Below are 25,867 nucleotides of genomic sequence, written 5' to 3'. Positions count from 1 at the left end.
TCTAAATTATACAATATGAAAGCAAGTTTTGTAAAGCCTCCAAAAAAAAAAAAAAAAAAACTACAGGGTAGGATTTATTATAAGGTCCTTGCTCATGTGACTGTAAAAGCTAAGGAATCAAAGTAAGTCATTTGTAAACTATAGATTCAGGAAAACTTGTTTTCAGGCCTGAGAGTTAGAAAATTAATGTTGTAGTTCTATACTAGAAAGTAGTGTTGTATCTCTGAATGTTGAAGGGTTAGAATCAAAACTTGGGGCATTAGACACTATAATTAGGGCAACACACTGATGTGACATGATAAGAAAATAAGAAATAAAGAAAACATATTTAAAGTTACTTGATTACATTGATTCATCACTAAAAGAGGAGAAATCTAAGATTATAGTTTCCATGTCTATGTGGCCACTTGGGCACTGATAGTATTTCTAAATATCTACAGAACCACATGGACACTGCTGATATTCCTACCTGTCTACCACCACAATCTAGTACATATTTCATTTGTTTTCAGCATACACTTTATTGGCCTGTGATTTAACCCTGGTGGGATGACTCAAACTTGTAGCTTTGAAGTGTCTGGAGCTATAACAGTCATATGATAATTGAATGGTGCAGTTTTTCTTTGACCTGATTCACAATGTGAGCTAACGAGGTGTACTACCAGAAATGCACATGTCCTCATCTAATGTTCATAATTAGGTAGATATATTCATGAATAGATGATCATGTGCATATATATATATGTGTGTGTGTGTTAGTGTACATAAGTATGCATATATACATATTCAAATATAGGCATATACACATATGATATATGATATGTGTATATATGTGCATGTATATGTATGTGTATATATTTTTGTATATGTATAAGGCATATATATGTATAAGTATATGCTTATATACTTATAAGTATATAAGCATATATACTTATATACTTTTTATATACATATAAAGCATATATGTATAAGCATATATATATGCTTTATAAAACTATGAGATTGTGTTTTGGGGTTTGTTTTTGGTAATTAAGCTACCCAAAATGTGAATTTTGTTTATAATAAGGTCATGGTGTATTGTAAAACACTGGATGTACAGAGAAGCTGTCTCTCATATTCTAGATGTCTTCTTCCTTTCTCCATTGGATAAAATTTGGTCAGTTTCTTAATGTATTTAGGAAGATCCAGAGCTTTGAACCCTTTCTTTGCCTGTTATGCTGAGAAATGAGGTAATGTTTAGTTTCATTTCTGTTGTAGTAAAAATACCCTGATGGAAAAAAATCTAGGAGAGAATATTCAGAATTCCAAGTTATAGTCTATTTCAAAAAAACCTGGATAAGAATTGGAAACAGGAACTCATTTCATATCCGCAGTCAAGAACAGAGAGAAAGAAATGCATACATGGTCCTCTTTACTTTACTGTGCTCAGCTCAAAGTCTCAAAGTCAGGACCCAATGACTAGTGAATGGAGCCATCCACAGTGGGTTGGGCTTTCCCACATCACTTAACTTAAGACAGTCCTGGAGTCCAACTAAATGTAGACATTGCTATACTAAAACTCTCTTACCATCTGATTTTAGCTGCTGTTAACTTGATAATTAAAGCTAGCTACTGCAAATTCCCAAAGTGCTTCTTGATAGTCCTAAGCTGCCCTTAGTTCAGTCAGATCATTGTTGTGTGTGTCTCCTCATTGTTTTGTTGTGCTAGGCAAGCATAACAGAACTTCACAGAAAAGGAAATGATCTTCTGCCACTGTGCCACTGTGGCAGTGTGCAGTGCCACCTCATTGGCACCCTCATTCAAAGCATGCATTGTGGTTTTATAGATAGACTGTGAGTGTGAAGAGTGGGACAGGGAGTGTTTCCTTCTCAGTGCAGTGTCTGGCGTCGATCAGAATTGTGAATGAAGCTGATGTTCATGGCCAAAGCGTCTTTAGTGGAGGTAGTGCTTCAATTTCAAGAGGCTACTTAGGATACTAGACCTTCACCTCCTGCCTTCAGAAGTACTTTTGTTGGTTTGTTTTCTGATATTCCCTTCCCTTTTCCTCCAAAACCTTTCAAAACCCTTTATACTCAAAGAATGATGATCAAAACGTATGTATCACTGTCAGAAAACGTATGTGTAGTCCATATACAGGAAAATAAATATATATGGTTTAGAGAGAAAAGCTAATTTTGAGTGAAGTATATAGAGGCCGTAAGACAAGAAAAACACATGCAGAGTGATTGCAGAGTGATGTGTCTCCAAGGCAGCTGGTAATCCACAGCAATTGAAACTCCGTAGTTCACTCTTCTGAAAGATTATGTGTGAACCATAAGTTATTCTGGAACTCCTGCATAAGCCCTGCAAAATAATGGAGCAGAGTATATCAGGCTAATTGGAAGGTGATAGAGAAATAATGCAGGGTGATGAGCTTCTCGTAGTTGGAGCTCAGTGTTGGAAAGAGTCTATTCTACAGACAAGCCTTCCCAAGACTCAATGCTCAGGGCCTAGAGAAGTTCTCAAGTACACAGCTGTATATTACGCACATCACTTTTGCAATTCAAGAATTCTGTTTGCTCTTCGAGCATCGTGCCTGTCTTGTTTCTCACCCACACTTTGTAAACCTTGGCTTTATTTACTGAGAAAGACTTTCATATTCTCCAAGAGTATCTGGGTAGTTCCATGTCAACTTGACCAAAACTAAAGTCATTTCAGAGGGGAGAACCTCAGTTCAGAAAATGGCTCCATAAGAGCTGGCTCTGGGCAATGCTGTAGGACGTTTTTATATTGGTGATTGGTAGGAGAGAGTACAGCTCATTGTGGGTGGTGCTATGGCTAGATTGATGGTCCTGGGACCTAGAAAATACTAATTGGCATGTCTTTATGAATACACCGGAAAACAGCACCCCTCTATGACTCTTGCATCGGCTCCTGCCCTGATTGCATTCTTGTCCTATATCCTTTGAAGATGAACAACAATGTGGAAATGGAGTCTAAAATAAACCCTTTCTCCCCTAAGTTGCTTTGACCATGGAGTTTCATCACAGCAATTGTAACTCAAACTAATACAAAGAGTAAGCAAAATTCACCCCCCATGGTAATTTGTATCTAATAAAATATTAGGTACACACATTAAAGGAAGGCATGAATTCATGGCGATCTTAATATATTTATGAAATTAAATTGTATAAGTTAATACACACAAGACACAGTTATTTATAACTTGTATGATTTAATGTGGTCTTCAAAAACCCTCTATAAGAGATCACTCAGGTGATATAATTTTACAGAAGTGAAATATATATCCTGCAAAATAAAAAATTTAGCATGTGGTGAGATCTGGAAGGAGACATCCCAACCCTGGGACCACATTTTTAGTCTTTATCCTCAAAATCCTCAGTGGTCAGTGATAGATTTCTAGCCTCTAGTACAGTTTTGGAACAGATTACAATGAAAAAGAAAATTAAAGGTCAGGAAGAATGTAAATTATTAAATGAGGCATAAATAGCACCTCTATGTAACTGAAGCTATAACATGTTGAGAAATCAACATGTGATAAGAATCTCAATAATATTTGAGATGAAGCTGACAAAAACTGGGTCACTGCTATGGTTTGAATGATGTTTTTTGTACCTGCTAAAATTTTCATTGCATAACTACAATACAACACTTTTGGGAGGGCAACACTTTTGGAGGTTCAGGGTTAGGCAATGAACCTCTGTCTTATGAATGAAATTAAATGAGGGAATGAGCCCCTCTTTGTCCTTCTAACTTCCCACCATGCGAGGACTCACTAAGAAGCTCTCATCAAGAGACACATACTTCTGCATTTTTTCACTGATTTCGCAGTCTCCAGAGTGCTGTGCTTCATAAACTACCCAGTCACCAGTGTACTGTCATGGCAACAGAGATAAAGGCAAGGACAAATATCTTAAGAAACAAAACAGTAATAGGAAATGCTTTTAAGGAATCACACTCTCAATGATAGCAACACGAAGACATTAAAGGGACTGGATGAAGGGTCAGTGGCCTCCTCAGTTCTCTGAAGTGTTTCACACATTGGGATACATCAATTGAATAATACACCAAGCCTTTCCTCCTCATCAGAACAGTGTGTGGTGACCCACAATCACATGAGGCTTTGAAATTTTTTCTTTTAGAATACTAATCATGAGGCTATTTATTCCAATGTATGAGTAGTTCTCAACTGCTGCTACCTTTAAAATATAGTTTCTCAAGTTGTAGTGACCCCCAACCATAAAGTTATATTCATTGTTACTTAATAACTGTAATTTTGCTACTGTTCTGAATCATAATGTAAAAATCTGATATGCATGATATCTGAGACATGATCAAGGTAAAACAGTTGCAAGACACAGGTTGAGAATCATTGCAATAGATCATGATACTAAAAGGAAACCATTTACCCTCTATATATTGATATTAATAGGATGATATGTAAAACCCCATCAAAAATTGAATTAGTACATGCACAGAATTAATGTAAATACTGCCTCAAATATTTAAATATGTAATGTACAAATATTTCCATATGGATGTAAATTAATAAACTATACAAACTGGCCATACATTATATCCTGCCAATTATAAAGTCAAAAGTAATTAGCAGCTACTACTCTGAAGTGCTGCATTTGTTGTATTATTTTACTACATATTTCTTTTGTGTAATCAAAGATAGGACATTATTTTAAAAACTGTAGAAGAGACATGAAAATAAACATGTGAGAACACAGACTAAGGAGGAAGTTGTGTTCCTACGTCTTCCCGTGCATCAGTCTTTTTCAGGAAACTGGTCTAAATTCTATAAAAGAATAAACTACTCACTGATATTTTCAGTTTTTTTAAAATTTCAGTGTATTTTCTTGACATTTTTACTATTTTTCTTAATGATAACATCTGTAATTCACTAAGTACCTGCAATGTATCAGACATTATGCACATAATTCCAAATACTTGTTGATTATAAATAAAGAAACAAATAACCATTATTTGGAAAGACACGGAAAAAAATCTCCAGTAACCCTTTCAAAGTGTGATATAAGAACTCAAAACCAACCTGACTGAAAAACACAATTTTTCAGTGTTTAACTATTCACACATCAGTTATCCAGGTCAATATATTCTCTTTGAACTTTTAAATCCATATCTCTTAATGGACAGAAATACCAAGTACCTGATAAATCCAGATGGAGGTCAAAATGAGATGCCAATTGAAAGTATTTAAACTTATGGCATATGGTTTTATTTTCGTTTATATTTTATTCTTATATTTAGGTTTGCCAGCCTAACTTTTAATGACTGAGCCATCTATTCACCCTATGTGTTATTCTTAAGTATGTCATATCCTACTTTTTTTCTTGAATACCAATACTTGTTATAATTTTATGTTGAATTCAATTCACAAATATTAGAAAGCCATTTAATTTTGCGTATACCTCTGTTTTATTATAACTTATGAAATGTAACATGGGCCGGAACACCTATGGGGTATTCCTAGAATTCATAAATTACCTTTGAAATGACAACTAAGTAACATGAAAGTTTCTAGAAGAATAAGTAACACAAAGACATGTAAGACATAGGGGATTTTTATCCATGCATTAAAACATGCGTATTTTTTTTTTACTTTTTCCAAACAAATATACGTTTAATTGAATTGTCAACCTTTATCTTGTTTCTGTGACTATTGACTTTAGCAGTCTTCTATGGGATATTTTCCTTCTCTTTGAAATTCTGTATAATAAATGATATGATGATGGGCAAAACTGTGCTCAATATCCAAGTCTTTATTATAAACCCTTCCTAGTTTTGCTCAAGCATAAGATGAATTTTGAAAACAGATCAGCAATAGAGTACAAGCTTACTCAGTTCTGGAGACTCTCCTGGGAAATGAGCAAAGGAAATGTACGTGCTGCTGATGAGTCATTTCAATATTGGTAAATTAGAATAAGCTTGCTAAAACAATTAGCGGAACTTCTAAAATTTGAAGACTTTTATGAAGTTCATTACTTTAAAGTAAGCCTTCTTTGCTTTCAAATAAAAACAAGCTGGGTTAATTTTATAAAGATAGTAAGAGAATCTAGAGTAGAAATGCTTAGACAACAGTAAACTAGAGAGCAGTAAGTGGCAATGCTTATCCCAGGTGGTAAAGAGTTCCAAGCTCTTATCATGAACCAGTGGGTTAATTTTCACATATACTAAATGATTACTAATAGTTCCTACAAGTTACAAATAAAATGTTGATGTTTCAGAAAAATATGGTGCTGAAGAAAATGTGCATACGAGATTGTACAAGTAGATTTTGTGTCTATTATTTTAAATCCCTTTAAAGGAGGCTAGGTACAGCCATGAAACAGGTCTTGATTTGCCTGGTTCAAAGGCTACATCCTCAGGTACCAGTAATAAACAGAAAGACAAGCAAAGGAAGCGTCACAGACTGAGAAAGATCAGGGTACAAATCTTTTCTCACAAAAATGAAGTGTATTATTTCCACTTGAGTCAAAAAAAAAAGATACTATACAAACTGTAGATTCTGTAATACATTCTGCAAAAAAAAAAAAACAAAATACAACAATAAAACAAAGGAAAAACACAACAATAAAACAAAGGAAAAACACAACAATGCTGTTTTAAAAGAGGCACTTCTTAGCTCAGTAATCATATCTTAACAAACAAGTATGAGATTCAGCTCTTTAGGATCATTTAGCAAGGAGTTGACTTTCGGGGAGTGGGGGTTTAGAAAAGGGGAAATCATTTAAAATGTAAATAAAAAATATTGAATTAAAAAAAAAAGGCTAAGCCACTGCCAAAAGAAAAAAAAGTAAAAAAAAATAAATAACCCTGACAACTCTGGCAATTATTTATAATTTCATTTTCTTGGTTAAAATATTTTTATTTGAAAAACATTTAAAAATATATTTTGTGAAAGATTTTTTTCTATGGCTTTTTAGCATTTATTTTGTTTTGAAAATGCTACATTTGAATGTATCTTGTTCTCCATTTATTCTGGTCAGAAGTGTGAGCTCCATCTATGAAGAAGTCTTCTCCAGAAGCAGACTGTATTTTCTGTCTGCTTTTAATTGATGCACAGTGTGTGTGTGTGTGTGTGTACACATGTGTGTATATTTGTGTGCATGTGTTTCATACTTCAAAATATTTTAAGTAAAATCAAAGATAAAATAAAGTAATAGTATGGGAATATAAATATATTTAAATACTAAGAAAAGCACTCAATTAAATTCTAAATTTTAAAATATGAATTATGTATTTTTTGAACAGCAGTGAAAGTGTTCCTTCTCAGTGAAGCACAAGCAAGTTCAGCTCATTGTTGTGAACACTTTATAGTCTTCACCTTTCACATCAATGTCATTATTTAAATATGAAGGTTCCTAAAATTAATTTATTCTCAGATTATTCTGGGATTCAGTTAGCACAATCACCATTATACAAATAGAAATTAAATCCATGAGATTATAGTCTTTGGGAAAACTAAACAGCATTAGCATTAGGAAATCTTTGGGATTTCTATTCTACAATCATCTTAATAATATTTCATACGTTTCTCTATTGTATCATTGGGGAAATTAAAAGGAGTCACTGGAGAAAGACTACTGAATTCAGGAAGAGCCATTTCCAAGTACGGTTAAAAGTTCAGCTTTCACTTTGTGGCTTCTTCACTTTGTCTTCTCAGTTCAATCTCTGCAAAAGTCCATCTTTTCTGATATTGCAATAACAGCACCCTTAATTTTAAATGTAATTTAGACATCAGATTGCATGTAGTAAGTATAAAAATGAACATTCTCCAATGGGGTTCAAAACTTAGAATTCAGATAACTAGTGTAGGTGCACTTCTGAGTATAGAATTTGGGTTAACGAGAGGATGGATTTCAAGGCGAGTATTTAAAAATGAATTGTCCTGGAATTGACAGGGAAAGTACATCCACAACACCACAACAAAACAGTTACTTAAACAGGACCCAAGTAATGACGACATCAATAGAAATACTGTATGGCGCCCACTTCTAAACATAGAACTACAGGCAACTAGGGACACACAAAAAGGAAAAATTAGATTTCCGAGAGAATGAAGCACCTGACATATTTTTAATTCCAAGTATTCATGCCTGAAATCATGTACATGCAAATAATGCTAAATAGATTCAGCTGATGGTTTGTATGTATTTCTTCATCTAAACATATATGTAACAATTACAAAGAAAAGGAAATCACAAATTTGAGAAACATTGATGTGGATAGGAGGAAGGAAGGTGAAGGAGAAAAATGATGTAATTATGTATCAGTTTTAAAATTTTGCACATATATGCAATCTAGTAAAAATGAATACTAGTTAGCTATGAACTGCATCCCTGGCTAATTCTCCAATGACAATTGTTTTATCCTTTTACAAATGGGCACATTTCGTTGGGATCATCAATACAGCAATAGCTGTTATTCTTTTTAGCTACACTATTAGTTCATCATTCTCATCTTTTCCATGCTCATTGATTATATAAGTAATCTTTGTATTTACAAATAATTTAGTTAAGGGAGTAAATGTACAATAATACTTAAAATTAACTGGACATGTATATATCTGAATGTGAGACTTTGTGTAAATGAACCATCGTATTAAAGCATTGTGATCTTAGAGCATAAGTCATTGGTGTTTTGTTCAAAATATTCCTCTGTGCCCAAGTGTTCCAGCTTCTTCCCCTCTTTCTCTTCTATTAGATTCATTGTAACTGTTTTTACGTGAAGGTCCTTGATACACCTGGACTTGAGCTTTGTACAAGGAGATACAGATCATCTATTTGCATTCTTCTATATGCTGACTGCTAGTTTGATCCAGCACCATTCATTGAAAATGCTTGTTTCCCCTGATACCCCACTGGATGGTTTTAGCTGCTTTGTCAAAGATCAAGTGACCATAGGTGTGTGGGTTCATTTCTGGGTCTTCAATTCTATTCCATTGATCTACCTGCCTGTCACTGTATCAATACCATGCAGTTTTTATCATGTTTGCTCTGTAGTACAGCTTAAGGTCAGGGACGGTGGTTCTGCCAGAAGTTCTCTTACTGTTGAGAAAAATTTTTGCTATCCTGGGTTTTGTTATTCCAGATTAATTGGAAATTTCTCTTTCTTACTCTATAAAGAATTGAGTTGAAATTTTTATCAGGATTGCATTGAATCTGTAGATTTCTTTCAGCAAGAAGGCATTTTTACTACAGTAATCCTACCAAACCACAAGCATGGGAGATCATTCCATCTTCTGAAATCTTCTTTGATTTTTTTCTTCAGAGACTTGAAGTTCTTGTTATACAGATCTTTCACTTGCTTGGTTAGAGTCACACCAAAGTATTTTATATTATTTGTGACTATTGTAAAGGGTGTTAGTTCCCAAATTTCTTTCTCAGCTTGTTTATCCTTGGAGTATGGGAAGGCTACTGTTTTGTTTTGTTTTGTTTTTTTGAGTTAATTTTATAGCCAACCACTTTGCTGAAGTTTTTTTCAGCTGTTGGACTGAACATGAGTTCCCCAATGGAGGAATTAGGGAAAGGACAAAAGGAGCTGAAGGGGATTGTAACCTCATAGGAAGAACAACAATATCCTCCAACCAGATCCCCCAGAGCTTGCAGGGACTAAATGACCAACTAAAGGGTACAAATGGAGTGACTTATGGCCCCAGATGCATATGTAGTAGAGGATGGCTTTGTAGGGCATCAATGGGAGGAGAGGCTCTTGGTCCTGTGAAGACTTGTTGCCCAAATGTAGGGGAATGCCTGAGCAGGAAAGCAGAAGTGGGTGGGGGGGCGGGGCACCATCATAGAAGCAGGGGGAGGGGGAGGGAAGGGGATTTCTGGAGGAAAATACTGGAAAGGGGATAACATTTGGAATGTAAATAAATTAAATATCCAGTAAAAATGCTAATAAAAGAAAGCATCATGAATAGTCCCTACATATATCTACATGACTTTTAGTGGAGTTGAAGTTTAAAATGATATTGACCAATTATAGGCGCTATGGAAGTTTTAATTAAAACTAAGATACATTCTATGTATATTTATCATCTATCTGTGAGTAACTTTCTTCATAGAGTCCTTATCAAAGACATAGACTTTACTCATGAACAAAGCATATAAAACTTAAATAACAAATGCACAAATAAAAACATAAAGTAAACTTGATCCAGTCTCTGAACATAGTTAAAATCCATTGTCTTTTCACCACATGCATGTATTTGCTTATTTTATTTATAAAATATACTGTTATAAAATATAAAATATACTGTTCACACAATAATCTGCTATATTTATATATAATTTCAAAAAAGTTAATGTAAAACAAAATTTTTATTAAAAACAATTTAACAGGTATATTATAGTATATCACATTTCTATATCAACATTTTATAAATATGCACATTTGTGCTTTAAATTACTTTCAAAATTTTCTCAATTGTACATAATAGTCTTATGAATTTTTTTTACACAGAAACATTTATACACATTTATCATTATTTCTTCAGGATAGATAGTTAACAGCAAAATGAGTTATTATCACAAGGCATATAAATATGACAAAGATTCTTCACGGTAATTACTAGTTATTGTCTACACACATTAAATGTGTCAGTAGCAATGAAAGAAGTTTCCACTTTGTAGAATCTTTAACACATACTACAAATTTTGAATATGAAATTAGTTTCTCACATATTAAATTTTCTCCAGCTGACAAATCCTAACAGAATATGAATATAAACACACACACACACACACACAGAGAAAGGACTGAGGGAGAGAGAAAGAGAGAGAGAGAGAGAGAGAGAGAGAGAGAGAGCGAGAGAGAATCCTATTCCAACTCATCTTCTAGATAGATGGATTCTAGGCCTCATTAGTACTAGTTAGAGACTTTAACAATAATAAATATCCTCTTATGTCTCTGATTCACTTAAAGAACTTTTATCTACACAGTAAAGATCATTCAATAGTAGTTATTGATTGATATTTGACATCACTAATTAAAGAAATGTTGCCTTGTTACTTTAAATTATAAATTATATTTATATATTTTTATAATATATATTTATTTTATAAATTATAAAATATATATTTTATTTTTATAATATATATTTATTATTATAAATTATAAATTCATTTCACTATAGGAAGTATTAATTTAAAATGCAACAGCTGGGGCTGGAGAAATGGCTCTGTATTTACTGCTCCACAAAAAGCGTACAAGTTTATTGGAGTGCACCTACATGGCATCCACATAGCACTATAAAATTACCTGTAGCTCTAAGGGAACCCAATACCTTCTACTGATCTTCACAGCCCTCTGAACAAATATACACACGTGCACATGCATGCACACATGCACATCCACTACATAAATAATAAATATTGAAATAACATATAAATACCTGTCTCATTCCTATACATTATCATTTTTATAGCTTCAGTGTAGAGTTCTACTGGCATATAGTCATATATTGTTTAATGTTTAATTAAAAACAAACCACTCTTTACTGAATCCATTATAGCAGACAATATCTTTGTGCATTTGAGCATTTATTAAAGACGTGAAGTAAGAGTGATTATTGCTTTATTAAAATAGATGCCCATTTTACGTTTACAAGAATATGCTGAATTATTTTCCAGAAAGCCTACAATTATCCTAATTATCTGAGAGCACCCACATCAACACAGGGTCTCCATATTAGCATCTTCTATTGTTACTGCTGACATAGTCTTGAGCTTTTGTCAGCGACTTACATTCACCTAATTGTGTGTCCAATTTGAATCTTAATATGACAGGCAGTTAATGTCTTTCTATGGAAGGGAGTCCCTACTTGTAGATGGAATCACTTTGCTTTTCAGTTCTCCCTAGTTAGTATTATAGGTGAAGTTTGATATTTTTCCTTTCAAAATTTCTCTCAATCTTTTATGTTAAACATAAACATACCTTGAACATGACTGATAAATATTAACCATTCTCATTAAGACATATCAATTAAATTTCCATAATATTGCTGTTTCTTTAAGGACATCATATCTTGGCGAATGTTTATCTGATTATTTATCATGTAGCTGATTACCTAACATAATATACATGTAGTTTATGTCTTGTCTATAACATTAAATAACACATACACTATTTAATTTAATTTAAGGCACATGACATTAATCTACTTCTGAATGACTTATTCTAGCAATAGTTTTCATTTAGATAAAATATCTTGATGTGTTTGAGCTTTTATCATTAAAGGATAATATATATATATATATATATATATATATATATACCTAAGTACATGCATTTTCCATACATAAAGTAATTAATCTATTTTCTAAAATGAATGATTAAGCATATTATAAGAGAAAATGACATGAAAGTGATTTTTTCAATTCTTTTTGTCCTAGAATAAAATTTGCCAAATGGTTAAATAATATTTACAAGGTTAAAAACCTTCATATGAAAATATTTTAATATGATGCTTCTTTTAAGTCTACATTTAATGCTACATGTTTTATGGCATAAAACTTCATTTTAATAGTTACCCATTTATTTTACTTTAATTATTTTCTCTAGTTTCTAAAGTCAATATCTTAATATGGCTTTTCCATTTTGAATTCCATTGTTATTTATAAAGTTGATATTGTTGTGATGTTACATTTTTATTTATATAAATGAAAATATGCAAAAATATGCTTCTCATATTGTGTCATAATTTTTTATTTAATTTAAGCACATTCAAGTGATGTTCTATGTAAATTTATTTCAGTTTTAAAACTTTGCACAGGATTGTATAGCATGCTCGGCCATGTATTAATCCCTCAACAACTTGGTATTTGTGTGGCTTTGTTCATATGGAGGGCTCAGAGTGGGTGGGTTCAGAGAGGATCTAGCGATGAGTGATCATTACTCTTTTTGTGGCTTATTCTCAAGTGCATGAAAGATGACTTTTGTGAGTTTGACCAATGAGAGGCCTGACGAAAATGTATAGTAAATAATGAGACCATAGTATATTACCTATACTCTCAGTTCATTATCTGTGGATTTGTGAAAGCTGATTCTTTGGATCAAAGTTCGAAGCTCTGGATAAAACACAAATCTGCACAAATTCTTTCCAGGAACTGGCATGTAACAGCTTTATTAAAATAGTCCCCACATTCCTTCACTATCCCATCCCCGTGGCCATATTTTCATTTCCTGCAAACAATTGTTTAATTTTTTCTCTCTCTATTTTTAATTCTAATTGCAAATTGCCCTTTTACTTCTGGGATGCAGACTAATATAGTGTCTTCAGAAGAATCCTGGTACAATGGAAATGTGATTTAGTAGTCAAAAGAAGAATATAGCTACATCTGTCCCTTCTCCCAAACCCTCTTAGAAAGTCACAATTACATTGTAAACATCCAGTGCTTGATAACAGGTTTCCTTGAGGATACAGGTCATTTACTTCCTTTCTATTTCCTTCCCCATGCCAACATAGGGTACTTCACATGACACATTGTAACCACTGGACTCATTCATATTGTACCTAAATGCCAATTCCAGTCACACCAGGTTTTTTGTGGCACATTTTGACCATTATTTATAGTTTGAAATCCTTGTCCTTGGCTTCAGCTATATTGCATTTTCTAAGGCCTCTTTTCTGGGTTGTAGTGAAGGTATATAACTTAGGATGTTAATGATTGGGTTGTTGTGCTGGACTCTAGGTATCTAGGCTTGGGATGATATTCTAAAAAGATTTTTTTTTCAGTTTTTTTTCTAGAATAAATTTGCCACATGGATAAAAAGTTCATGTGTTTAAAAACCAGCATATAAATGTGTCTTGGAAAACATCTCTCTTTTATTCTTGTCGTATTTTCATTTTTTCATTCTTACAGTGATTGTAGTTGCTCATGACATATACTCTTCTTTTGACTTGATATCTATTACTATGTGGTCCTAGGTTTGCTGGGTGGGTGTTCCATTTCTTGATCTCTTTTGCTGTCTCTCCATCTGGGTTGCTTTGTAGGGAGTGTTTTCAAATTCCTATCTATTGTTGCCACAGGATGCTATCACATACACATACACACACACACACACACACACACACACACACACACACACACACATAATATATATGGGTATGATCTATAAGAGAGCAGTTTCTGAAAGGGTCCACAGGAAGGAGGAAAGCTCAATCTGTCATGAGGTTTGGGGGAATCTCTGGGCAGCGGAGTCAGAGAAAAAATGGCTAGGCCCCTGCAAGTTGTCTGGAACAGGGCTAAGGATGAAAAATGGGGATTGGAAATAGAGTTCAGGAAAGTGTTTGATGAACCCCTATAGAAGTCACAGGCCAGTATACACAGCAGTAGGTTCCGAGCTCTTAACAAATTGGAGTTTAAGTGAAGGTTTTTAATATTTGAGAGACACTCTAACTATAGAGTTAACTATAACATGACACGAATTAAGTAACTATATACATGACACGAATATAATTTAAAATGCTGATTTTCACTACTCATTAAAATTCAAAAAACATATACTTTAAATATAGCAGAGTTAAATTATGCATGTATTATTTTATATCCATTGGATGAACCTGATTGTCAATATATCAGAATAACAAGAACAGAGAACAAAGAACAGTATCAAAAATGTATTTCATTCCTTTTTAAACAAAGGAATATAAAAACCAATCTTAAGCAGGAAATAACAGACATGTGATCTATCCTTTGACATTTTAGTAATATCCCAACTAACGTGAGAAAGGATAGGAGGACATTTTTTACTTTCAGCATTTTCTAGACTATGTTTCAAAACCAGAAAACTTCCAAATAGTACCATATGTCAAAGCACCATGTAGCTAAGAGTCTGTCTTCCTATTAGTTAGAAAACACTGATTATAATGTGACAATTCTGGTTCCTGGTCTCAATCTCTCAAAACCATGAATACCTAGTACAATATGATTTTTACTCATTTAGGTAAAATTCTGATAAGACTCTAAATCTGGTGCTTAGGCAGGAACATAATTTATGCTTTTCCTTACATGGGCATGACTAAGATAATAGAGCACAATAAAGGAAAGGAAATCCCAAAAAGTGAATGGTGGCTCATGCAAGTTCCATGGCTTGTGTCCATGAAGAATGTCAGTGGTAAAAACTAAAAGATGTCTTTGCAGTGGCAATTTATAGTGCTGCCTTGGTTGATATCCTTAGATAACTACATCGTAATATCATCCACAACATTCTCTGATGTTAGAAAAAAATCTCAAATAACACCAGTATCTATTTGTGATGCCAATATTTGTACAGAACCCAGTTCACCATGGCCCATAGGCAATCTTTTCAGTAAGTCCTTTAGGAAATGGTTCAGAGACAGCCTGATGAGGAAGAGGCATGTGCCATAGTTCAACTTCAGAGGTAGAGGCAAATGATTACAGAAATCAGTTACCACCCTGAACAATTTAATGAGACACTATACTGAATATGAACAAAAAGTGGAGTGAATCATTTCATCCTTTATTGTGTGAGAAATTTAGAGACCAGGGAAGGAATAAACTGAACATTTCTCCTATAGATATAGTGAGAGTTACAAGTCATTCAGGATTCCGATAGTTATTCTGATCTCTCAAGTATGGAACAATATATCTACCTGTGCTAATCCAGATTGTATTTCTATAACAAAATACCCAAGGCAGTCCAATTTATAAATCAAATATGTGTATTTAACTCACCATCTTAGAAGCTGAAAGCTCAACACAGCTATCATGAAAGTTTGTTTTGGGACACCCATTCATTTCAGTGTGATCCCAGTAGGAAGAAGACAGCATCAGTAAGCCAAGAGCCTAGAAATTCCTCAATTACATTTGAGAACACAGCCCCTAGCCTTAAAATCTTCAACACCATATACACTGCAAACTGAGGACCAAGCTTTCTATCATGAAAACTGAAGGAACAACTGTCATCTGAAACACAGCCAGAGCATTGGTTGACAAAGAAGAGTGGATCACAAGTTTGGTTTTGGTTTTATGTCATGACTCATGGAACTTTGGCACAAATAAAATCCTGAATGTACATGAGACTAGAATAGACTTGAAATCATATAGCAGAACATAGCGACAATTGGGTAAGAGGTGGAATGTGAATGATTTGAGTATGTCAGGTACAATTGTGTACTTGTATCATGTCATTGTGTAACAGTGACATGAACAATAAGCATATATGGTGAAAATTAAAATAAAAATGAAAATTAAAAAAAGCAATAACAATGACAAAAAACCCCGCTTTACCTACTTGGAGAATAGGAAATAGATACAAAGAGCATAAAATTACAGAGCAAATGTAATGTGCTCGGCTCCTGCAGGAAAACACTCTCCTTAAGCTTGCAATGCTGCTGGTTTTATGTTTAGTAATAGAAACACTTCTCTAGGCAGAGAGGAGAGGGAGCTGGAGATGCCAGAAGCTTGGTTCTTAGGACTTAATGTCAAAACAATGGAGCAAGGAAGGGATCACTTACACTTGAGAAGAACTACTGGACAACACGTGCCAGAGGTTGAGGTCCAGGTCAAATGCAGAAGCAGAAGAACAGCCTCACTGAGCAACCAAGAGTGTCACTTATACCCAATACGTTGTTCTCAACAACAGCAAGTTCCTGTGGTGGATTTCTAGGCAGAACTGAGACAGGTTTTCTTAGCTGCGACACCAAGAGGTGGTTAAAGCAGTTTTGCAACTTCAAAGTGGTGGAAGTCAAGGAAAACAGGACTCATCTACTGTATGTGAAACTTTGGTTAAGCTTTCATTGTGTGTTAATAACATGCATCAAACCTTTATTTATAGCCTTTCCCCAAGTACTAAGGATCTTGAAATTTTAGGGTTGACAATGACTATTGTGGAATAGCAATCATGACTGTGGGTAAGAGTAGCAAGGTGCTGCATCACATTGACTGTAGAATGAGATGAATCCTACAAGATGGAAGAATTTTCATTGGCACCGTTAAGGCTTTTTTTTTGTTTTTTCTGACTTTTTCTTTTTCGATATATTTTTTATTTACATTTCAAATGATTTCCCCTTTCCTAGCCCCCCCCCACTCCCAGAAAGTCCTGTAAGCCCCCTTCTCTCCCCCTGTCCTCCCACTCACCCCTTCCCACTTCCCCGTTCTGGTTTTGCTGAATACTGCTTCATTGAGTCTTATGCATATGAATTTGATCCTCTCTGATCGTGATGAGTTCAGGAAGTTCAAGCCAAAGAATGCAAAACAGCCAGAATGTAAAGAAAAACCTGTGTTGGGTCTGGTCCTGCTATATGGGGAGAACTTAGTTTGCATGACTGTGGAAGGTCCACCTCCTAAAGATATTGGCATTGCTCCTGTGCCTCTTACTGGTGCTGCAGGTGGCCCTGGGGTTGGAAGAGCAGCTGCCAGAGGTGTACCAGCAGGTGTGCCCATTCCCCAAGCTCCTCCTGGATTAGCAGGTCCCGGAGGAATTGGAGGCCCATCCCAGCAGGTCGTGACACCACAGGGAAGAGACACTGTTGTAGCTGCTGCTGTTTCTGCTACTGCCAGTATTACAGGAGCCTCAACCCAGTACCCACCAGGACAGGGAACTCCACCTCCACCTGTAGACAGAGCAAGCCCACTTCCAGGCAGTATGGCTCCTTCACCTGGTATGAGACCACCCATGGGCCCACCCATTGGCCTTCCCCCTGCTCGAGGGACACCTATAGATACGCCCCCTCCAGGAATGAGACCCCCTCCACCAGGAATTAGAGGCCCACCTGCCCCCAGAAATGTGTCCACCAAGACCCTAAGATATACTTGATAAAGCTCAGCCCTTCTCTTTCCCTACAATGCTTCTAGTGAAATTGTATAGCCTGCAAGCATTTTGACCCCTCTTACTACATTAACTATAGATAATAAATTCATAGAGCAATTCAATTGGAAAAAAGAGAAACACTTCACTAATGGCTATTAGCCCAGAAGTTTGGAATACCTAAAATATAGCTCACAGACCACATGAAACTCAAGAAGGAAGATCAAGGTGTGGATACTTAAGTCCTTCTTAAAAGGGAGAAGAAAATACTCATGAGAGGAGATACAGAAACAAAGTGTGGAGCAGAGACTGAAGAAAAGGCCATCTAGAGACTGCCCTACCTGGGGATCCATCCCATATGCAGTTACCAAACCCAGACACTATTGTGGATGGAAACAAGTGCTTGCTGATAGAAGCCTGTTATAGCTCTCTCCTGAGAGACATTGCCAGTGCCTGACAAATACAGATGGAGATGCTTTCAGCCAACTGCTGGAATGAGCACAGAGTCCCCAATGGAGGAGGAAGAAAAAGGTCCTGAGGAGCTGAAGGGTTTTGCAGACCCATAGGAGGAAAAACAATATGAACCAACCAGTCCCCCAGAGCTCATAGAAATTAAACCACCAACCAAAGAGTTCATATGGAGGGACCAGTGGCTCCAGCTGCATATGTAACTGAGGATGGCTTGTTGGACATCAATGAAAAGAGAGGACCTCAGACCTGTGAAGGCTCTTTGCCCCATTATAGGGGAATGCTAGGACAGGGAAGCCAGAGAGGGTGGGTTGGTGAGCAGGGAGAGGGGAGATGGGATAGGGGGTTTTCCTGGAGGGGAATGGAAGAAAGGGGATAACATTTGAAATAAAAATAAAGAAATATCTAACAAAAAAAGAAAGAAAAGAATAAAAAGAAATACTTCATCCTTCCTCAGAGTATTCTGCAACAGTCTCCTCTTCCTGCGAGTGCAGAAACTGAAACTTATGGGAGAGAGGACTCTGTGGAAGATCATATTTCCATAGCATCTATTACAGTCAGAATTGTTTCAGGAAACTAATTCAGTCCAGAAAGAAGGCCCTGCTTCATTGCATTCAATAGGATTCCAGGACATAGCTCAAGCATGGAGAGAGTCACATAAAGTGGGGACATTTCTTTTTTTTTAACCACTTCCAAATAAACTGTATTGAGTAGACACCCTGGAAGAAAAAAAAAGAAAATAAGAAACAAGAAAAACAGAACATACTACACTAAATCTCACCAATTCACATGGGATTATACAGGACAATAATTTTCAGTCAAAATATGATATTGAGAGTACATTTTTAATGATCTTTGTTTCACTTTTTTCCCTAATATTTTTACAAATGTTAGACAGAGCAGCACCCTGCATGATTTTATGAAGATAAGCATGCATGAAAGTTCAGTCTCCTAAGTATTAATCACTGCCTGATGAACAGTAAGAGCTTTCTGAATACCAAGCTGTTCTAAATTGAAATTTTATTTAGAAACTTCACTTTCTCAACAATAAAGCAGTGGTATAAACTGCTTTTTTGGCTGAGTTGCTCAATCCTACAGCACAGTACGTGTTTAAGATGATTACCATTTTATCGTCATTGTGGGGTTCCTGGATTTTCAACCAGAACTTTTTTTTTTTAAGTTATGGAAAAGAAGCCAAGGGAGATCTCAGAAAATGTTGGTACATCCTTCACTATCACAGCTGAAATAGTTCAGGTGAATGGTGAGGTTAGTTCATTCCTTCTCATTATCAAGTGCAACCCATTGCTCGAAGGGATTGGAGGACTTGACATTACTAGGATTGCTTAAATGCCAAGACTTGGTTGGATTATTGCTTTTATTAAACGAGTGAGATATTGCTTTTCCTCTGAGCCCATGAACAATTTATATCAGAAAATATCTGTCATCCTATTTCATAATTTCATTAATTGTATACTTCTATTCCAAGAGATTAATAATCATTACTTATTAATAGCAAGACAAGATGATTTATTTGACAATGAAGTTGTTTATTAAGACAAAATTAAACATGGATAGCAAAACCTAAGATTCTACGTTTTTGATACTGAGTTAGAAAATGTGAGTCACTTAGCTTTTGAAAATTTTTATTATATGTTAGAAAAAAATCAAAGAGCATAATATATTCCTGCATTAGATATTATTAAGTACATTGAAGAGTCTGATAAACATATGATGATTATTCTTTCATTTCTTCAGCACTCTAGAATTTTATCTAGAATTGATATAGAATGAGCTATTTATTCAAAGACCACAAATAAGGGTTTAAGGTACATGGAGAATAATGAAACCAGAAAGAAATCAGAAATGGTTATAATTCAGAAATACACTAGAAATATTATTTTTAATTCTATTACCTCAACTATACAGGGATAATAGTAGTTGGTATTTTAGAAGCAGGGAGCAGAATACATAAGCATGAATTACTAGTAAATCTCCAAATTTCATTGTCTTAAAACCTTTAGACTTCTTAAAAGCAGGAAGACTTGGTCTTCAATATACCTACAATGTCTTCTAAAATACATATTTACAAAGCTGTTGAAAGGAGTTTCTGTGTTTAAGTCTTCAATATAAAACTTAAAACTATATGTGATATAAGAAATGTAGAAACAGTATAATTTTATGCATCTCATAGTAAACTTATACACTAAATTATTTTATTCAAACCATAAATCATACATGCTACTGATTTCTGAAATACTTTTACTATAGTAAACCTATGTATTTATTAATATTAATATTCTGGTTTAAAATATTTTTGAAATTATAATAAGATATTACTGGAATTATTTTTGTATCATATGTGGAAATAATTTCTATTTATATAAATTAAATTCCTGTGATTATCACTATACAGAAAACAAAATACACTGTTATATAACTGCTTATAATTGTTTTAATTTATTATTTATTTAAATGAATTACAATTACTTCATTTCCTTTCTCTCTGCTTTCTCTTACCCATTCAATGTTTGTTTTCCATGTCAATGACTGCTATCAAATTCACAGCCTCTTCTTTACATATACATATAACAAATAAACATTAAAAACTACCCCCAGGGTTCATTCAGTCTGGCCTGGGTGCATATATTTCTAGGGTTGATAACTTGGTATTGGATAACCAGTCATTATGATCATCCCAGGGGAGGATTTATCCTCCCTTTCTCAACACTTGTAGCTTGTAGATCTAATTTATAAATGGGAACAGTGAGATTTTTCCATCTATGCTGGGATGTCAAGACGTTTGGTTTTCAAGACGATTTGAGGGAGCCATGCTGTATAGATGTCATAGGTGTTGTTACTCTATCAAAGCTAGAAGTCACAATCTCAGAATACTTCCTCGTCCTTTGGCTCTTAAAATCTTTCTTCCCCTCCTTTAGGATGCTTTTGAAACTTAGATGTAAGAACTGTAGGGACACCCAAGGGTCAGTTACTCTGTGCAATTTTATTAGATATTTCTTTTATTAATGATACCTTTGTATTGCAAAAACAACTTTATTTGATGAGAGGTGAGATATTCACTTATCTGTGGGTGTAAGTATTTATAACTGTTAAAAATTACACTAGTATAGGAAATTGGTTTTGCTCTATGATCCATTTCTTCAGTACCCACATATGTTCGAGCTGTGAATTGTGACTTAAACCCAATTAAATTTCTGCTGGTTATCATAACTATTTTAAATACCAGTATTGCATTTCTGGGAATATCTTGCTATGATGGTTATTGTTTTTCATAAATACCATAACTGAGTTGGATAGTTGACTGTTTCCCTTCCTTTTTAGCTTGCTCTTCATTTTCCATTTCCTTGAAAGTTGCTCATCAGTGAGGGAAATTTTTCGTTAGTAACAGCTTAAATCTTCTGAGTCCAGTATAAAAAAATGCTTGGTGTCTTCAGAAAAAGGGAGCAACTGGCAACCAAGTAATAGCAATAATAGGTTCAGTTGCTTTGGTGCTTTTAGACACTCTGGACCAAAAACTTGGAAGGAGGAGGTTTATGCCTCTACTGTGGTTTTATTACATAGCCTATGATTTTTTTTTTGTCATATGTATGTGTGTGTGTGTGTGTGTGTGTGTACGTGTCATGTCTTTGTGTATACACACACACACACATGTGCATGCACACACACGTACACACACACACACACACACATACACACACACACACACACACACACACACACACACACACATGGAGTTGCTCTGCTCTCCCCTTGCTTTTTCCCCTAAATAAACCATAGGGGTCTGTCCCCAACTTCAGGTCAATGGTTGGGGGTAAGTAACTGCTTCTGTCTGGGGCAGCTGATGGTAGGGCTTCTCAGATGCCAGTCATGCCAGCATCCCATCTAAACATTAGTAATAGTGGCAGGCCTTGGTGCACCCCTCCCCCACCCCGCCATGAGATGTATCTCAATCTCTTCATTTTTGTCCGTGCAGTTGTTTTAGACAGAAACAGTTCTGGGTCAGAAATTTTGACTGTGGTTTAGTAACCCTGACTCTCCTCTTCAGGCCCTGACTATCAACTAGAGGTGGACTATTCAAGTTTCTCTGCCTTTGGCTAAGGTCACCCCCACTGAGTCCTTAGAGTCTCGCACATCCAAGGTCTCTTGTGTATTTCTAGTTCTCCCACCTCCACCCTCAGATGCTGTTTATCTCCGTTCACTCTCTTGGCCCTCTGGGCTTCTCTCCTGTTCCCACCCCATACCTGATCCTGTTCCCCTTTTCCGCTCTCTTTCCTCTCTCCAACCCAGATCCCTCCCTCTCTCTGCCTCCCCTAAGTGATCATTTCTTTCCTCTCCATTTCCATCCCTGCAGTTCTTTCAGATTAGAATAATTATGGGTCAGAGTTTTGACTGTGGGATGGCAGCCCATCCCTCACTTGATGCCCTGATTTTCTGGTGGAGGTGAGCTCTACAAGTTTCCTCTCCCCACTGTAGGACATCTCATCTAAGGCCCCTCCTTTTGATTCCCGAGAGTCTCTCACCTCCCAGGTCTCTGGTGCATTCTGGAGGGACCCCCAACCTCCTACATCCTGAGGTTGCCTGTTTTCATTCTTTCTGCTGGCCCTCAGCACTTCAGTCCTTCTACCTCCCCACCCAATACCACATCATGTTCCTCTCTCCCCTCACCCCCTCTCCACTTTCTGTCCCAGGTTCCTCACCCGCCCCTTGTGATTGCTTTTTGAGTTCTGTGGACTGAATCTTGACTATTCTGCTTTATTACTTTTTGTTTTTGATTTGGCTAATGTCCACTTATTGGTGAGTACATGGATGGTAATCCATGTCCATTTGGGTCTGAGTTACTTCACTCAGGATGTTCTATCAGGATGGATATTCTAGTTCCATCCATTTGCTTGCAAAACTCAGGACATCCTCAGTCCTAATAGCTGAGTATTAGTATTCCATTCTTTACATGAACCACATTTCTGTATCCATTCTTCTGTCCTGGGACATTTGAGTTGTTTCTTGCTTCTGCCTATCACTAACAAGGCCACTACAAACATAGTGGAACATGTGCACCTGTAGCATGGTGTGGTATCTTTTGGTATATTCTTAAGAGTGGTATTGCTGGGTCTTTAGGTAGATCTATTTCCAATTTTCTGAGGAACCTCCAGATTGATTTCCAGAGGGGTTGTGCAATCCCAACAGCAATGGAGGAGTGTTCCTCTTTCTCCACATCCTTGCCAACATGTGCTAGTACCTGAGGTTTTGATCATAGCCATTCTGATTGGTGTAAGGTGGAATCTCATGGTTATTTTGATTTGCAGTTCTCTGATCACTAAGGAATTTGAACACTTCTTAAAGTCTGTGTGTTGTATCCTAGGTATTATGTACTTTTTGGCTAATTTCCACTTATTAGTGAGTACATAACATGTCTGTCCTTGTGAGTCTGACTTACTTCACTCAGGATGATATATTCTAGTTCCATCCCTTTGCCTGCAAAATTCATGATATCTTTGTTTTTAAAGCTAAATAGTATTATACTGTGTAAATGAACCACAATTTCTGTATCCATTCTTTGGTTGAGGGACATCTGCATTATTTACAGCTTCTCGCTATTACAAGTAAGGCTGCTACAAATATTCATAGCAGTCCTATTTGTTTATTATCATCTTAATGCAATACAATCTTCTTTTTTCTCCACGTATAAGTGAGAACAATATTTTTTTCACCTTTAATTGATAAGGCTTTTGAACTATCAAAAAGTTATTCTATCAATATTAATAATAATAATATAAAAATGAAGTTTCTTTATTGCTCAATATGAGAACCAAAACAATGAGCTTATGAAATCAAAATGAGGACAATCTAAATATGGTAAGGTGGAAAAATTTAAACATAAAATATATAAATAATATAAAAATCAAAAGAGCAGTTTAGGAAGGTAATAAGATGTAGTAATTGTAAGTATAATATAGTACATCAAATGTAAAACTATACATATATAAAATAATCCCTCAAAATATTATAATAAAACTGATCTGACTATTTATCTACATGTTAATGCTGGCTATTTAGTTCATAGTCAAAGGAATCCAGGAATGAAACTGAGTGCTCCCTGGCATCTTTGAGTCATTGGTCAAACTTTTATCAAACAAAGAATGCAAATGAAATAAGTAAATGCACAAATTATCATTTTTCAAACCTGTTATTCTTGCGGGGCTTAGTTCAGTTATCTGCTTTACTAGTATCATCTTTAGATATATAAAACAAAATTTCATGTTAAAAGGAAAATTGGTTCTTTATATTAACTATTGCCATTGCTTTAAATTATTTTCCATTCTTCATCTGGATTTATAATTATTTGGATGTAAAGTATAATTAAGTAACCTTGATAAAGCATTGTAACAGGATACCATAAAAATTAATTTAATATTAATGTTACATAAAATTTTTTTACCACAGCAGTCAAGGCCCTGGCTTGGGGCAGACCTTGTTTCTGTCTGTGATATACGTTGTTGTGGAACAACTCTCCGGTTTCCTTCCTAACCTTGTTTTTATCATTCCAGATTTGGATTTATTCTTCATAAAGATGAATCTGCACTACACAAAATTGATCTTGAAACCATGTCCTACATCAAAACAATTAGCCTGAAGGACTCAAAGTGCATTCCTCTGTCCTTGGCATACACCCATCTGGGAGGATACTACTTCATTAGCTGCAAGCCTGACATCACTGGAGCCATTCCACCACAGCTTGTGGTAGACAGTGTGACTGACTCTATCATTGGCTTCAATAGTGATGTCACGGGCACTCCCTATGTCTCTCCAGATGGACACTATCTAGTCAGTGTCAACGACATGAAAGGTCTTGTCAGAGTCCAATATATCACCATCCGAGGAGAAATTCTAGATGCGTTTGACATCCACACCAACCTGCACATATCTGACCTAGCCTTCCAGCCATCCTTCACAGAAGCCCACCAGTACAACATCTATGGCAGCTCAAGCCAACAAACAGATGTACTCTTTGTGGAGCTTTCCTCTGGGAAGGTCAAGATGATCAAAAGCCTCAAAGAACCTCTCAAGGCAGAAGACTGGCCCTGGAGCCAGAAGAACAGGCACATCCAAGGCAGCGGCCTGTTTGGACAATACCTGATGACACCTTCCAAAGAGTCCCTCTTCATCCTGGACGGTCGCCTTAATAAGTTAAACTGTGAGATCACCGAGGTTCAGAAAGGAAATACAGTCATTTGGGTAGGCGATGCCTAAGGAGCCCTATTACCTAATTATGAAAGAAGAGTTTTACAGTACATTGCACTTGATCCATATTTAAATTAAAACTTAATTTTTCTGAATTTATATTCTAGTCAAAACCCCCTCCGTTTTATTTCCAAATAAGATAGATTTTTTTTTTAACTTTACAATAATATTGGCAGGTTAGAACATTTCATACAATATTTAATTAGGAATTACAGCACTTGCAAGAATCAAACATGTAGCTATATTTTAAACCAATAAAATAAGATTTAAAATTCTTTATAAACACACACACACACACACACACACACACTGCAGGGAATTTCAGATGACCTAAGCA

At 35.5% G+C, this 25,867-nt stretch overlaps 1 protein-coding gene and 2 pseudogenes across 3 annotated transcripts in view; all 3 read left to right on the top strand.

Moving 5' to 3' along the window:
- Positions 1 to 25,539, top strand: part of Fstl5 (follistatin like 5) — a 585,582-nt gene extending 560,043 nt beyond the window's left edge. For all 3 annotated transcript variants that reach the window (XM_052180341.1, XM_052180340.1, XM_052180339.1), the window contains one exon: positions 24,837 to 25,539. In XM_052180341.1, coding sequence (XP_052036301.1) covers positions 24,837 to 25,539 — 703 coding nt within the window. The remainder of the gene's footprint in view (positions 1 to 24,836) is intronic.
- Positions 16,489 to 16,713, top strand: LOC127683251 (SNRPN upstream reading frame protein-like; annotated as a pseudogene).
- LOC127683252 (small nuclear ribonucleoprotein-associated protein N-like) lies at positions 16,894 to 17,803 on the top strand (annotated as a pseudogene).
- Positions 25,540 to 25,867: the final 328 nt, after the last annotated feature.

This window comes from Apodemus sylvaticus, chromosome 4 (genome assembly GCF_947179515.1).
Source record: "Apodemus sylvaticus chromosome 4, mApoSyl1.1, whole genome shotgun sequence".
NCBI lineage: Eukaryota > Metazoa > Chordata > Mammalia > Rodentia > Muridae > Apodemus > Apodemus sylvaticus.
This window is presented reverse-complemented; position numbering and strand designations above follow the sequence as displayed.